The sequence below is a fragment of the Doryrhamphus excisus genome, linkage group LG12 (genome assembly GCF_037039965.1).
Source record: "Doryrhamphus excisus strain RoL-2023G ecotype Guam linkage group LG12, RoL_Dexc_Guam_v1.1, whole genome shotgun sequence".
NCBI lineage: Eukaryota > Metazoa > Chordata > Actinopteri > Syngnathiformes > Syngnathidae > Doryrhamphus > Doryrhamphus excisus.
The window spans coordinates 3,695,556-3,711,436 of record NC_136368.1 but is presented as its reverse complement, the minus strand read 5'-3'; the positions used below and the strand labels follow the sequence as shown (position 1 = coordinate 3,711,436).

Here is a 15,881-nt window from a genome sequence, read left to right as displayed (position 1 = left end):
TGTGGAGTTTGCATGTTCTCCCCGTGCATGCGTGGGTTTTCTCCGGGTACTCCGGTTTCCTCCCACATTCCAAAAACATGCTAGGTTAATTAGCGACTCCAAATTGTCCATAGGTATGAATGTGAGTGTGAATGGTTGTTTGTTTATATGTGCCCTGTGATTGGCTGGCCACCAGTCAGCTGCGTTAGGCTCCCCTAGAGGTATAAAGTGTAACTACAAGTGTCCAATCTGGTATCCATCAGTATGAAAGACCACCAAGTGGGTGATCCACTCTTGTGCTTATTCTAAGCCAGTCTTAAGCCAAAAATACAGAGTAAAAAGATTAATATTCCTATAATATATATATATATATATATATATATATATATATATATATATATATGATTACACAGTAATTACAGCAGCTTTGCTACAAGCACAGAACCAGCATATTTATTTAAAAAGGCGGCATTGTAGAAACAAACAAAGCCCAAAATGAAAATAAGATTTGTTCTGTGTGTTGTGGATGCGACGTGATCTTGAGAAAAATTATGTTTGTCCTTCGTTCGGCTTAATTATACGCAATGACAGGTTGTCCCTGAAAGCATCACTTCATGCAATTGTGCCTGAAGTCTTCTATCAACATGTCAGTCACAGTAATTCAATGTGAAACCAAAACCAAAGTCAACATCAGCACATGCACGCGTGGAGATTCTTCATTAATTACTATATAAAGTGTGTGTGTGCGTGTGTGTGTGTTTAGCACGTTTCAGACACACAATGCTTACACATAACAAACATACACATTGCTGACATATTTATTGTGTCATATTCCTTTCAGTGATGGCTAATAACTTCTTTGTTTTCCTTTTTTAAAGAGAACCTATTATGATAATTTTTCGACCCTTTGTATTGAATGGAGGACTCCTGTGGAGCAGCTACACACAATAACCAGCACAGAAAACGTTCTTGATCTTCCAGAATCTGCACCTATTCCAGCTGTATTTCCTTTGATTTGTGCTTCCCGCCAAAAAAAGTCTGTTTTAATTTATTCACCCCACCCCATGTGATTGGTCACACGCCCAAAGTACTTCCTAACTACTGCGAACAGCTTCGACACTTTCTACATTAGTCTGTATAGGAGTTGATAATAAATGAATAAGGTGGTAAGGTGTAGCTCAGGAGAAGCCGGACGTGTGGGCGTGGCCTCCAACCTCGCCTGCCCGAGGAGGAGCACTCATTGTTGGACGCACTTTGTCAGAGGCACAGTTTATTACCTATATAAATTACTCTGTTGCCTTTCATTGAATAACGATTACTTTTTTTGTTCTTTTTTTAAAATATAGATTTTTTTTTAGCATTTTTATAAATATCAATATCTAGCTAATTTTTTTGGCTTTTTTAATACCAACACAGCTAGTTTTTTGCCATTTTTCTAGAAAAATACTGATGATTATTTTGCATTCTTTTTATACCAATCCATTTTAATATATCTATAAAAATACTTAATAATTTTTACATTTACGTTAATAATTATGTTTTTCAATTACTTGGATGCACAGTTTTGTTTCTAGTGATATCGGTTACTTTTTTGGCTTTTAAAAGTACATATTGATACAGATACTGATTGCTACTTGGCTTTTTTTATTGATTACTCTTTTGAATTCTTTTGTAAATCAGTATTACTTTTTCTTTTCTGAAATATCAATATTTTATTACATTTCCTTCCTAATAAAACACATTTAACAAGTTGAATGTGTATTTTTTTGTGTATCAGTCAAACCACATGACATTACTTTATTTGAACGCAAAAACACCCAAAGATTTCCTCTTCAAACATCATAATTTTTCTACGACTACAACTTAAAGAGATATAATACCACAAAACCGATATGCCCGTGGGTAATAACTCTCATTGTTGTTTTCTCTGCTTTTTATTTTCCACTCCCACAAAGCAGTCGGTGCTTGACATGCAATCAACGGGCTGTTGGGGAGGCGTCGCCTTCGCTTAATGTGAGCCAAATTCCCTCTCGTCTCTTGGCGGTTGTCTGGCGGAAAAATTGGATTTTCATCCAAGCGTTTCACCTCCCCCCCCCCAAAATCTATCATACGCCGTCATCTACGCTGCGGCCTGAATAGCCGCTACCGAGCTTCTCATGTCTCGTGTCAGATGCCGAGATAAGCTCATGCTAGGCCACGTATTGTCTATGCCTTTCTCATTAATGAGAGCTCATTTGGAGAGCTGTGATCCATGAGATAACTGACCTTTGTGGGAAGCTGAATATATTTTCCATGTTTATTCCCATCCTGGGGCTCATCTTATGTTGTCTGTTTTACACAAATATTTCATATCATACTATTGAGTCGTTGCAAAAAAAAACAAAAAAACGATGTTTACATGAGGATGAGTCGCTGTCAGCTTATAGGTGGTGTATATTTGGAAGGCATGGGGGAGGGGCGGGGCAAATCTCTCTTCATTCACATGTTGCCAAAATAGTCATTTACCCCTAAGTGAGATGAATGAGGCATCTGCTTGAGCGAGCGGGTGATTGAACGTTTGGTGGATGTGAGGATATTGACTTGGCTGACCCATCACACTGCCACCATCGTAAATGCAGTATTATAACACGCAGTATAACACCAGTATGTACCCATCACACCGCCACCATCGTAAATGCAGTATTATAACACGCAGTATAACACCAGTATGTACCATCACACTGCCACCATCGTAAATGCAGTATTATAACACCAGTATGTACCATCACACTGCCACCATCGTAAATGCAGTATTATAACACGCAGTATAACACCAGTATGTACCCATCACACTGCCACCATCGTAAATGCAGTATTATAACACCAGTATGTACCATCACACTGCCACCATCGTAAATGCAGTATTATAACACGCAGTATAACACCAGTATGTACCCATCACACTGCCACCATCGTAAATGCAGTATTATAACACGCAGTACAACACCAGTATGTACCATCACACTGCCACCATCGTAAATGCAGTATTATAACACGCAGTATAACACCAGTATGTACCCATCACACTGCCACCATCGTAAATGCAGTATTATAACACGCAGTACAACACCAGTATGTACCATCACACTGCCACCATCGTAAATGCAGTATTATAACACGCAGTATAACACCAGTATGTACCCATCACACTGCCACCATCGTAAATGCAGTATTATAACACGCAGTACAACACCAGTATGTACCATCACACTGCCACCATCGTAAATGCAGTATTATAACACGCAGTATAACACCAGTATGTACCATCACACTGCCACCATCGTAAATGCAGTATAACACCAGTATGTACCATCACACTGCCATCATAAATGCAGTATAACACCAGTATGTACCATCACACTGCCACCATAAATGCAGTATAAGACCAGTATGTACCATCACACTGCCACCGTAAATGCAGTATAAGACCAGTATGTACCATCACACTACCACCATCGTAAATGCAGTATAACACCAGTATGTACCCACCACACTGCCACCGTAAATGCAGTATAACACCAGTATGTACCATCACACTGCCACCGTAAATGCAGTATAACACCAATACGTAGCCATCACACTGCCACCGTAAATGCAGTATAACACCAGTATGTAACCATCACACTGCCACCATCATTAATGCAGCATAACACCAGTATGTACCCATCACACTGCCACCGTAAATGCAGTATAACACCAGTATGTAACCATCACACTGCCACCATCATTAATGCAGCATAACACCAGTATGTACCCATCACACTGCCACCGTAAATGCAGTATAACACCAGTATGTAACCATCACACTGCCACCATCATTAATGCAGCATAACACCAGTATGTACCCATCACACTGCCACCGTAAATGCAGTATAACACCAGTATGTAACCATCACACTGCCACCATCATTAATGCAGCATAACACCAGTATGTACCCATCACACTGCCACCGTAAATGCAGTATAACACCAGTATGTACCATCACACTACCACCATCGTAAATGCAGTATAACACCAGTATGTAACCATCACACTGCCACCATCATTAATGCAGTATAACACCAGTATGTACCATCACACTACCACCATCATTAATGCAGTATAACACCAGTATGTAACCATCACACTGCCACCGTAAATGCAGTATAACACCAGTATGACCAGTACCTGATAATAGAGGCAAAATGGACAGCATACAAAATTTTGACATGTTTATGATCATATTTTTTCCCAAAGATTTTTTTGGCAGTCCTTGAACACACCATAGTTAAGCCTGCATTGAGGTGAACGTCAATACCGATTATTTTGTTGCCATATGACTTTTTTTAATGCAAATTATTTTTTTTGCAATTTTTTTGCTTATTTTGATACTAAGTATTTTTTGTGGCTTTTTTATATTGATACTATATTTTTATATTTATACTTATACCAATTTTGGTCAGTATTGGTGCTTTTTTGCCATTCATCACCTCAGCTGTGAATGGGGAAGGGATGTAATTATAGGGGGAGGGGGCGCCGCTCATCTCCTCCTTTATCATTTGGTCAGTTGGGGGAATTGAGCCTGTGACCCTTTCTTTAACGGTGCTGCCCTCTTAACCGCTCAGCATAATGCACGCAGTCCAAAACATATTGTTCGATAAACACCCGTCTTCTATTATAAATATGGATGTTTTCAATCACTGCTCGACTTGGCTGCACTTTTGCTGCCTGTTATGAGGTCCCACTGTTGGGCTCAACGGGGGATGTTTTTCACTGCGGCCACCACAGATGGGAAAAAAAAATAAAAATTCTGTCAATATTTTACATGTCTGGAACAGATTCATTGGATTTACATTATTTCCTCTGGGACAAATTCTCACATTCCGACCTTTTGGAAGGAATCAATAACAAAATAACTTGATTCCCCTTAAAAATAAACATTGGGAACCTCGGAAACTTCACCTGCGCTATCCTGTACCCAGGTATTTATTTACCGTTTATCGTTTGGGATCGTATCTTTCTAAATGGATCAATAACGTCCTTGAATTGTATCGGCAACCAGGAATCATCATGCAAATCGAATTTTACTCATTTGCTACCAAAGACACATTTGTATGTATTTTAAGAGGTGATGATGGAACCGCACAATAAAAGAGATTGTGTTTGGTACAGATTTAAGACACAAAAAAAAAAACGCAACAAGGTGGTAGAAGTGCGTTTTATAAGAACTCAGACTGCATCTGTCCCATAGAAATACATACTCCGCAGCAACCAGGAAGTGAAAAGTTATATCGCTATGTAGCGCATAGGAGGGTACGCACTGAAGGCAAATTTTAGCGCTAGCAAACACGTGCACACACACAGGTTGTGAAAATTGTAAATACTTCATGGTGTTGTACAGCAGCCTCGCAGCGGATACAGGCAATTTTACTCCTACATTATAAGTTTTTTTCCGCAACCAATATAAGTACATTATTTGTTTTGTTTGTTTTTCATAACATTATGACTAAAAGAATAACATCTTCCTTTAATATTTCAACTTTATGCGACTAAAGTAAATGAAGTTTTTCCTCATAATGTTATGATATTTCTTGTAAAATTGAGACTTTTTCTTGTTATATTTTGACTTTAGGGCGGCACGGTGGACGAGTGGTTAGCGCACAGACCTCACGGCTAGGAGACCAGGGTTCAATTCCACCCTCGGCCATCTCTGTGTGGAGTTTGCATGTTCTCCCCGTGCATGCGTGGGTTTTCTCCAGGGTACTCCGGTTTCCTCCCACATTCCAAAAACATGCTAGGTTAATTGTTGACTCCAAATTGTCCATAGGTGTGAATGTGAGTGTGAATGGTTGTTTGTCTATATGTGTGATTGGCTGGCCACCAGTCCAGGGTGTACCCCGCCTTTTCACCCGAAGACGGCTAGGATAGGCTCCAGCAATGAAATTAAATGAAAATCACTGCTGATTTTGCCATTTTTACTGCTGTTGTTGTTTTATAGTTAAATAATATTTTCCGAGTGTGCCGCATGCCAATAAAAAGCTGATGTGTAGTGACTAAGGACCGACAAACTGGAGTTGAGTGGATTCATTTGTTGCATCTAGTAGTTGTGTGCGGGGCAGCAGCGGAGTTGTGGCGGTGTATTTTGGTGGCGGATTACTGTGGCATGTTGATCTTCTAAGGCGTGACATAGAATGTGTCCCTCTCGAGTGACGAGCGTTGGCAGCCTTTTCTGACATCCGCTGTGGGACAATAACAACACCGTTGCTGCCAATAGCGATCTCGAACGCAGGCAGGCGGGCAGGCGGGCAGGCAGGCGCCAGCGTGTACTCGCTCATTTGCCGGTGCTGAAAGAATATTTTAGGAAGGTCAACCATTTGCAATTCTCCGGTGGTCAAAAGGCAGCGTGCTGAAGCTGGGTCTTGGCTTTTGGATGATTTGATTGGTTAACAACCATGAATGTGTTAGCGCCCGTTTTATACCTCGCCTTTCTGACAGGTAAGAAGTGAATGGGATGTTTGTGCACTATTTAAAGTCAGGTTTAGCATTTGCATTTAGCATTTTTTTTTTTTACTAATAATGTTGCCAGGAGGCGGTTACCTGACCCACATTAAAACTAATGAGCATTGTTGCTGTTGCGTTTTGGGCACTCGTTCACTTTGATTGACAAGGGCATGTGCACGCTTCCGTTTATTTCCTTGGTAATTACCACTACCTTCAAAAAATACACATAGTTTGCCGGATTCAATCATTCCGACGACTCTCTGCCAGATGACCTTGCTTGCTTTCAAGGCCAGCTGACAAATGAAAGGAGACTCCTCCCCCCCCCTCCCCCTGGCGTTTGCTAAAATAATCACAATTAACATCTTTTCCTTGCCCCCATTATTGCAATAATTACCCCACCTAATCCAGCACGTACTCATACATAAAGCAACTCGTTTTTTTTTACGCATGACATATGCATTCGTTTGTGTCAGTTAAAGGCTGAATTGTGCTAGCGCATCACGCCGCCAACTTAAGCAATGCCGGCTCGCTCCTCCCCCTCAAACCCCCACGGCGGAGATTTGACATGCAGCTCCGAAAAAAAAAAAAAACACAGAGCTGTGATTGGTCAGCATTTTTTTTTTGCATATTTGCTATTTAGCATTCATGGCCATGGAAATTTGTATATCTATTTTTAGATCATTAATAATGTAATATTCTAATATAATATTTTAATTTAATTATTTTTATAAACCTAGTATATTTGCGGGGGGATTCAGGCACGGCAAATTTGAAGATTTTTGTTGTATTTTTTTCCCATTGAAAATGACATCTCATTCACCATACGTTGGTAATAATTTTAATATCCAAGTGAATACAGGACAAATATGTGTAGCATACATTGGATTTATTTGATTACATTTCACACTTTAAGCTGTAAAATAAACAGCATAAATGTTGCATTTATTTAAAAATGTATAAATGTTGCATTTACATTTTATTTATTTTATGAAGTGTTTTTATTATTTTAGTTATTTATTTAGTTTATTAAAAAAATAAAAAAGGTATTAAAAATTATTATTAAAAAGAACTATTAAAACTATTAATATAAAATATTCAAATAATATGTTAATGTTATAATAATATATTAATTAATAATATATAATATTATTAATATAAAAAGAAATTTCAGCCTTTAAAAATAATTATTAAAAAGAAATATTAATATAAAATATTATAATAATATAATAATTAATAATATATAATATTATTAATATTAAGAAAAGAAATTTCATCATTTAAGAATTATTATTAAAAAGAAATATTAAAAATATTAATATAAAATATTATAATAATATATAATATTCTTAATATTAAAAAATAAATGTCAGTATTTAAAATTATTATTAAAAGAAATATTAAAAATATTAATATAAAATATCATAATAATATGTTAATATTATCATAATATATAAATTAATAATATATAATATTATTAATATAAAAAAGAAATTTCAGCAAGGTTGGTTGAAAAACATGACTGCTGGAAGCAGGGTCAGGGCGGGACTTAGCAACCAATTCCCCATTGTTCATGGGTCATGCTAAACACAGACACTAATAACCATTTTTATGTTATGTGTAACACAGCATACACAACGCATAACATATTATGGGATATGATTTAATATTTGTATTTAAATACACACCTGAACACAACACGAGCATGATCCTCACGCTGCGTCCAAGCTCCTGTCTGGTATTTGTCACGTCTATTTTCATCACATTCATAAGGCAACCTAATCACTTTCCAGCACAACGACAAAGCAACACCCCCCCGCCCCCCCATAAGAGTGTTTAAAGATGTCTGCTGCTAATTCCTCCTAAAGCAACCCATATGTGTTCTCTTCTCTTTTTTTGGAGCTGCCACCTGGGCTTCCAATGATGAAACCCGCCTGGTCAAAACTCTCTTCACCGGTTACAATAAGGTGGTTCGGCCTGTCAGTCACTTCAGCGACCCGGTGGTTGTCACCGTGGGCCTGCAGCTCATCCAGCTCATCAGCGTGGTAGGGTGTCCCTTAACAAAAAAAGCATCCGCTGATTGTTGTTGTTGTCTGAAGTTGCTCCGCCTTCACAGGATGAAGTCAACCAGATTGTCAGCAGCAACGTTCGCCTCAAACAGGTTGGATTTTTGGAACTTGGATATATATTTTTTAGGTGGAAAAAATCAATTAAGGAGAAAAAATGCTTGAGGAGCAGTTCTTTTCAAGTGTGGGGGGCGGGTGAGGTAATCGGTTCCAGACCCGACCATGGTCAGTCAATTTCTGCCACGTTCGATTCCTCATTTATAAATGGATTATTTTGTAGTTTACAACATTCATTCATTCTCTACTGCTTATCCTCACGAGGGTTGCGGGGGGTGCTGGAGCCTATCCCAGCTGTCTTCAGGGCGAGAGGCGGGGTACACCCTGGACTGGTGGCCAGCCAATCACAGGGCACATGTAGACAAACAACCATTCACACTCACATTCATACCTATGGACAATTTGGAGTCACCAATTAACCTAGCATGTTTTTGGAATGTGGGAGGAAACCGGAGTACCCGGAGAAAACCCACGCATGCACGGGGAGAACATGGATGGCCGAGGGTGGAATTGAACCCTGGTCTCCTAGCTGTGAGGTCTGCGCTAACCACTCAAACACCGTGCAGCCCTTAGTTTACAACATTCATTCATTCATTCATTTTCTACCGCTTTTTCCTCAAAAGGGTCGTGGGGGTGCTGGAGCCTATCCCAGCTGTCTTCGGGCGAGAGGCGGGGTACACCCTGGACTGGTGGCCAGCCAATCACAGGGCACATATAGACAAACAACCATTCACACTCACATTCATACCTATGGACAATTTGGAGTCGCTAATTAACCTAGCATGTTTTTGGAATGCTAACTCCACACAGAGATGGCTGAGGGTGGAATTGAACCCTGGTCTCCTAGTTGTGAGATCTGCGCTAACCACTCAACCACCGTGCAGCCCTTAGTTTAAAACATTTTAAATACAATTATTACCATTAGAGCCCTATATACATAATATAACACCCCTATAGTCACCTTTTTTTAAGATTTCTTGATATATTATATTTTGATAACGTGCTGTGGGCCGCAAATGGTCCCTGGGCCGCACTTTGAAGACCAATGTTTTCAATCAAGAGAATTTTTTTTTTGTCCCTTTCATTGTTGAGTTCCTGTGTATAGTTTGTCCGCTAACGTTTTCTTCCAGCAATGGAAAGACGTGAACTTGCAGTGGAACCCGGAGGATTATGGCGGCATCAGGAAGATCCGAATTCCCTCCACGGACATCTGGCGACCCGACCTGGTGCTCTACAACAAGTACACCTGATTTGATATTCGACACGGCACACTTAAGTCGACAATACTTAGCACGTCCTTTCAGGTTAAGCTTGACACAAGTTGTGGTTTTGTTTGCCCGCAGCGCCGATGGTGACTTTGCTATAGTGCATGAGACCAAAGTGCTGCTGGAGCACACGGGGTTGATCACGTGGAACCCTCCGGCCATCTTCAAGAGCTACTGCGAGATCATCGTGCTGCACTTCCCCTTCGACCTGCAGAACTGCAGCATGAAACTGGGCACCTGGACCTACGACGGCAACTTAGTCGTCGTCAATCCCGTAATTCCATTTTAAATTTCTACTTTAAAGACCCAAACGCCACACAGAGGTCCTGTTTGATACACCCTTAATGAGCTAGTATTTTCATCATACCATCCCGTTTTTAAAAAATAAATAAATAAACAAATAAAAATACTGAATAAAATTATTTAAAAACATTAAAACTTTACATTTATAATAAAAAATAAATAATTAAAATAAACCAATAAGACATTTTTTCTAACATTCTACCATTATACAAATAAAAATAAACAAATAAAAATACTGAATAAAATTATTTAAAAACATTAAAACTTTACATTTATAATAAAAAAATAAATAATTAAAATAAACCGATAAAACATTTTTTTCTAACATTCTACCATTATACAAATAAAAATAAACAAATAAAAATACTGAATAAAATTATTTAAAAACATTAAAACTTTACATTTATAATAAAAAAAATAAATAATTAAAATAAACCAATAAAACATTTTTTTCTAACATTCTACCATTATACAAATAAAAATAAACAAATAAAAATACTGAATAAAACTATTTAAAAACATTAAAACTTTACATTTATAATAAAAAAATAAATAATTAAAATAAACCAATAAAACATTTTTTTTCCTAACATTCTACATTTCTAACATTTTACCAACTATATACTTTAACTTAATTACTACCAATTTATGGTGAATGAGATATGTTTTTCTGCAGAAAAATACTATTTTAATAATAGTAAAATAATTTTTTTTTATATATAATTTTTTTGTGAATGTACATATAGCGGTTAATTTTTTCTATAAATAGATAGATAGCTTTGTGTTATTGTAACATTAGGAATTATTATTATGACACTTTTTATTTAATTATTATTTAAACTTTCTTCTTGTAGATTTTTTTGGGGTAATATTTACTACTAATATTTATACTTTATTCTCATAATATTTTGACTTTATTATCATAATATTACATCTTTTCCCCAAATTACCTAAAATTTCCCCTTAAATTGTTCGCATTCATGCTATTTTTTCTTTTAAAATCATGACTTTACACTTGTAATATTTTGTCTTTATATTATTTAAACTTTCTTCTTGTTGATTTTTTGGGGGGGTAATATTTACTACTAATATTTATACTTTATTCTCATAATATTTTGACTATATTATCATAATATTATATATTTTCCCCAAATTACCTAAAATTTTCCCTTAAATATTTTTCTTTTAAAATCATGACTTTACACTTGTAATATTTTGTCTTTATTCTTCTAAAATTGCTACTATTTTTTTCATTTTTGCTGTTTTTTTGTATTCTTGTTTCACTGCATTTTCAGAAAGTGGGCAGGCCAATTAAATGGCTTCGGACCCCCGGTTTAGGGTTTGATGATTATTTCACTTAATATAGTTTCTAAAAAAAAAAAAATGGTCTCCCCAGGATAGCGATCGTCCTGACTTGAGTAACTTCATGGAGAGCGGGGAGTGGGTGATGAAGGACTTCCGCAGCTGGAAGCACTGGGTGTACTACGCCTGCTGCCCAGAGACCCCCTACCTGGACATCACCTACCACTTCCTCATGCTCCGCCTCCCCCTCTACTTCATCGTCAACGTCATCATCCCTTGCATGCTCTTCTCCTTCCTGACCGGACTTGTCTTCTATCTGCCTACAGACTCTGGTAAGCAGAGCTTTCCACACACACATAAGGAATTATGATTATGATTATTATTATTATTACGTCCATATCATCATCTGGCATCATCCTTGTCCTCAGCGCCTGAGGTGTCACTAACTACACAAACAAGCGTGCTCGTGTGCACATCTGGCTGTGGTCCCACTGTGCGCGTCTGCCTCATTACCCAGCATCCCTCTGTGCTGTCATGTCTGAAAGCAGGTCTTTGCTTTAATGTATAATGTATCACTTGTATCGCCCCCTTTCCTGCTGCCAAAATACACCCAGGGATAACCGCCAAGCCACGGAAAGCACATGCTTTGCATTTTATCTTGAAACGTTAATATTTCTTATTTTTAATTTGACTGCATTGATGTTATTATACATTTGATTATTACTAGTTATGTACGATATTGGCTTTTTTTTTTTTTAGCTATCCCGTGTAGGGAATTGAACACATACAATGTATGTGTTGTACATAGCATTTTTTTAAATATTGGCTTTCCTGATTAGGAAAAAATCTGATCCGATATTGACTGATATCGGGCCGATAATTATCGTACATCCCTAATATTACCATATCTTTGTGGTTTTCTATTGTTTTACCCAAAAACTTACATTGAATGAAGTCAAGGTGCCAAGCAGGAATTTAATAATTATACAATTATTGTACAATTCCATTTAAATGGGATTTGGCAACAAAATAAAAACTCATATTAAATGCAGTAAACTGACAGAATACATTTAGCAAGAACATTCCTTAACATTTATTTTATAATAATTCTGTATTTAAAACACTAGATTTTATATATTTTGTTTCCACGTTTTAATATTTATTTATTTTTTAATTTAATTTAATTTCTTTATTAATTATTTTAATATTATTAATATTATATATATATGATTTTATTATTATATATTATTTTACTATTTATTTAATATTTTTATTGTTTAATAATATTAATATTCTTAATACTATTTTTATGTATTATTTTTAATGAATACTAATGAATAATATAAATACAATAATTCCTCCCATATTCCAAAAACATGCTAGGTTAATTAACGACTCCAAATTGTCCATAGGTATGAATGTGAGTGTGAATGGTTGTTTGTCTAAATGTGCGCTGTGGTCTGGGTGTACCCCGCCTCTCGCCTGAAGACAGCCGGGATAGGCTCCAGCATACCCCCCCCCCCCCCGACCCTTGTGAGGATAAGCAGTAGAAAATGAATATAAATATCTGAATATATAAAATATAAAATAGTTGTAATGCAACATTTTAGTTGTGATCTGGCTTGACAATGAAGCCTTAGAATATTCCCTTATTTCCCATGATGCCATAAGGGCATGCCATGTAGAGTATAGTGATTAAAATGAAAGCATTTTCCCAGGTGAGAAGATGACCCTCAGCATCTCTGTGCTGCTTTCACTGACCGTCTTCCTGCTGGTCATCGTGGAGCTCATCCCCTCCACCTCCAGCGCCGTCCCGCTCATTGGGAAGTACATGCTCTTCACCATGGTGTTCGTCATTGCCTCCATCATCATCACCGTCATTGTCATCAACACTCACCACCGCTCCCCCAGCACACACACCATGCCTGACTGGGTGCGCAAGGTAAGCATTCCATATGACATACACTGTATATTCAAAGTACTGTATACACCCCCTACCCCCACCCCCAGCAAAATGGCAAAAATCCACCAGTAATTGAGGCTATAAAATGCCTAATTTTGACACATGGCTCGCACCTCCCTCTCCAAAACATGTTGATTTTCAATCAACATTTGCATTAAAAGTGAGTGTTGTAAATACAGATGAGATTCGAATCCAGGAACCCCCCCCTTCTCTCTTTCACAAGACATTTAAAGCACAAAATGTATACCGAGTTACCACTAATGATCATGGAAGATGATCCATCAACACATGGATCACTTTCACTTTTGCACCAATGGTGTGTTCAAGGACCGACAAAATCTCAACGCTTGAGAAAAAACTATTAGTGAAGCACAAAGGTGTAATATTTGTGGTCTTTCCAACAGTTACTGTACTTGTATGATGTATTTTACCTGTAGCCTCATATATTTATGAATGTATTGTATGTGTTAAAAATTTACTTTTTAAATTAAAAATAAATAAAAAAATAAATTAAATTAAAATAAAAATAAAAATTTAAGATTAAAAAAAATGACAATACTAATTCGAAATTACTAAATTGCTAAAAAAAATTCAATAATACCAATAAATATAAAATAATATAAAATAAATAATATAAAATAAAATTATAAAATCAATAAATCAATTAAAACAATAACCAAGAAACATAGATAACACTTTATAACAATAGATGTTAACAAATAAGTAAATAAAATTAAATTAAAGAATGACAATACTAATTCGAAATTACTAAATTGCTAAAAAAAAATTCAATAATACCAATAAATATAAAATAATATAAAATAAATAATATAAAATAAAATTATAAAATCAATAAATCAATTAAAACAATAACCAAGAAACATAGATAACACATTATAACAATAGATGTTAACAAATAAGTAAATAAAATTAAATTAAAGAAGCAATTGCAGACTTAGGGTAAATGATGTGTTTTTTTGGAAAACAAAAAACATTTTTTTTCGAATTTGGGTGAATTTTTAATCAAAACATATGCTGTGTATTCTATGCCTGTGTATCTGTGTAGAATTGCAGCAGGCAGGAACCCATAACCTTGTCCTTTTGCTATACTGCCATCTAGCGGTGATATTTAGTACCTTCATCATAAACATTCTATCATAGAGAAAACAGTCATTGATAGGCAAGTAATATGTGACATATCACTGTATAATAACTACAATGATAATATAATATAGTTAACCATAATTACCCATTACAATTTACACATTACAATAATAATACAAAATAATACTAAACTTCCAGCAGCAATTGGGAGACTTAGGAACGTTTCTGCCTTTTTTCCTGGCAGCTTTTCATCGAGACCATTCCAAACATCATGTTCTTCTCAACGATGAAGCGGCCCGGGAAGGAAAAGCCGGTGAGGAACATCTACGGCGGCGACTTTGACATCTCAGACATCTCCGGCAACCAGGCCTCTGCCGTGCCCTACCAGTCGCCCATCACCAAAAACCCTGACGTCCGCAGCGCCATCGAAGGAGTCAAGTACATTGCGGAAACCATGAAATCAGACGAAGAGTCCAACAACGTATTTACAATATTCTACAATCTGTCTGTCACGTTTTCATATCTACACATATATGATCAATGTGTCTTCTTCTGCTTGTTCAGGCTGCTGAGGAGTGGAAGTTTGTGGCCATGGTTTTGGACCACATCCTGCTGTGCGTCTTCATGGCCGTGTGTCTCATCGGCACTTTAGGCGTGTTTGCCGGACGTCTCATTGAGCTGAGCATGCTCTAGATGTCTGCTGGATGCCTGCTAGATGCCTGCTGGATGCCTGCTGGATGCCTGCTAGATGCCTGCTGGATGCCTGCTAGATGCCTCCAGCTACACCTTTTCCTCCATGGATGAGTTGATGCTCTCTGTCAAATGTAACATTGGAGGTCCTACTTTGCTGTTTTGGTGCTTTATAATAAAATTATTTATGTTGTGTTGCTCATGTTATCTTCTGGATTTTGGTTGCTTGTTTCATATGTCAGGATAATTTATGTAATCATATAAAACTGATGTGTTATGATACAAAGTGTAAAATAAAGCATATAGGGATTGTAATGCTTCATTTGTTTGATTTAAATGCTACATCCGGTTTTACTAATAAGGAAGTTTTAAAAGTTTATCAAATTAAATGTCATTAAATTGCTTTTAAAAATATAGAAAAATAACTTACTAAATAAATACTAGTGTTAAACCACGGACAGTGGTGTAATAAATAAACAAAATGAAGGATATTCAAATTCAATTCAAATTTAATGTTAATTCCTAGCTTGTACCTGTTTTTCAGACGTCAAGACCAAATTAAGTCCCGCCCCTTTCTATTTGTCGCTTTCGATTGGTTACATGGCTGTGGGCACTTCTCGTGTTACGAAATAGTG

The 15,881-nt window shown here is 36.8% G+C and overlaps 1 protein-coding gene across 1 annotated transcript; it reads left to right on the top strand.

Annotated features, from left to right (window-relative positions):
• Nucleotides 1–5,903: 5,903 nt before the first annotated feature.
• LOC131135411 (acetylcholine receptor subunit alpha) lies at nt 5,904–15,542 on the top strand. The gene is made up of 9 exons (XM_058081209.2): nt 5,904–6,493; nt 8,399–8,541; nt 8,613–8,657; nt 9,750–9,859; nt 9,963–10,158; nt 11,584–11,821; nt 13,208–13,431; nt 14,801–15,037; nt 15,121–15,542. The coding sequence occupies exons 1-9, from the start codon at nt 6,451–6,453 to the stop codon at nt 15,247–15,249; spliced, it is 1,365 nt and encodes a 454-aa protein (XP_057937192.2). The 5' UTR covers nt 5,904–6,450; the 3' UTR covers nt 15,250–15,542.
• The last annotated feature ends 339 nt before the right edge of the window (nt 15,543–15,881 follow it).

Bases quoted from the DNA above. Each gene is read 5' to 3' on its own strand.
- LOC131135411 (XM_058081209.2), top strand. From the start codon at position 6,451: ATGAATGTGTTAGCGCCCGTTTTATACCTCGCCTTTCTGACAG. The intron at 10,159-11,583 runs GTAATTCCATTT...TGGTCTCCCCAG, and splicing joins ACTTAGTCGTCGTCAATCCC to GATAGCGATCGTCCTGACTT. The intron at 15,038-15,120 runs GTATTTACAATA...CTGCTTGTTCAG, and splicing joins CAGACGAAGAGTCCAACAAC to GCTGCTGAGGAGTGGAAGTT.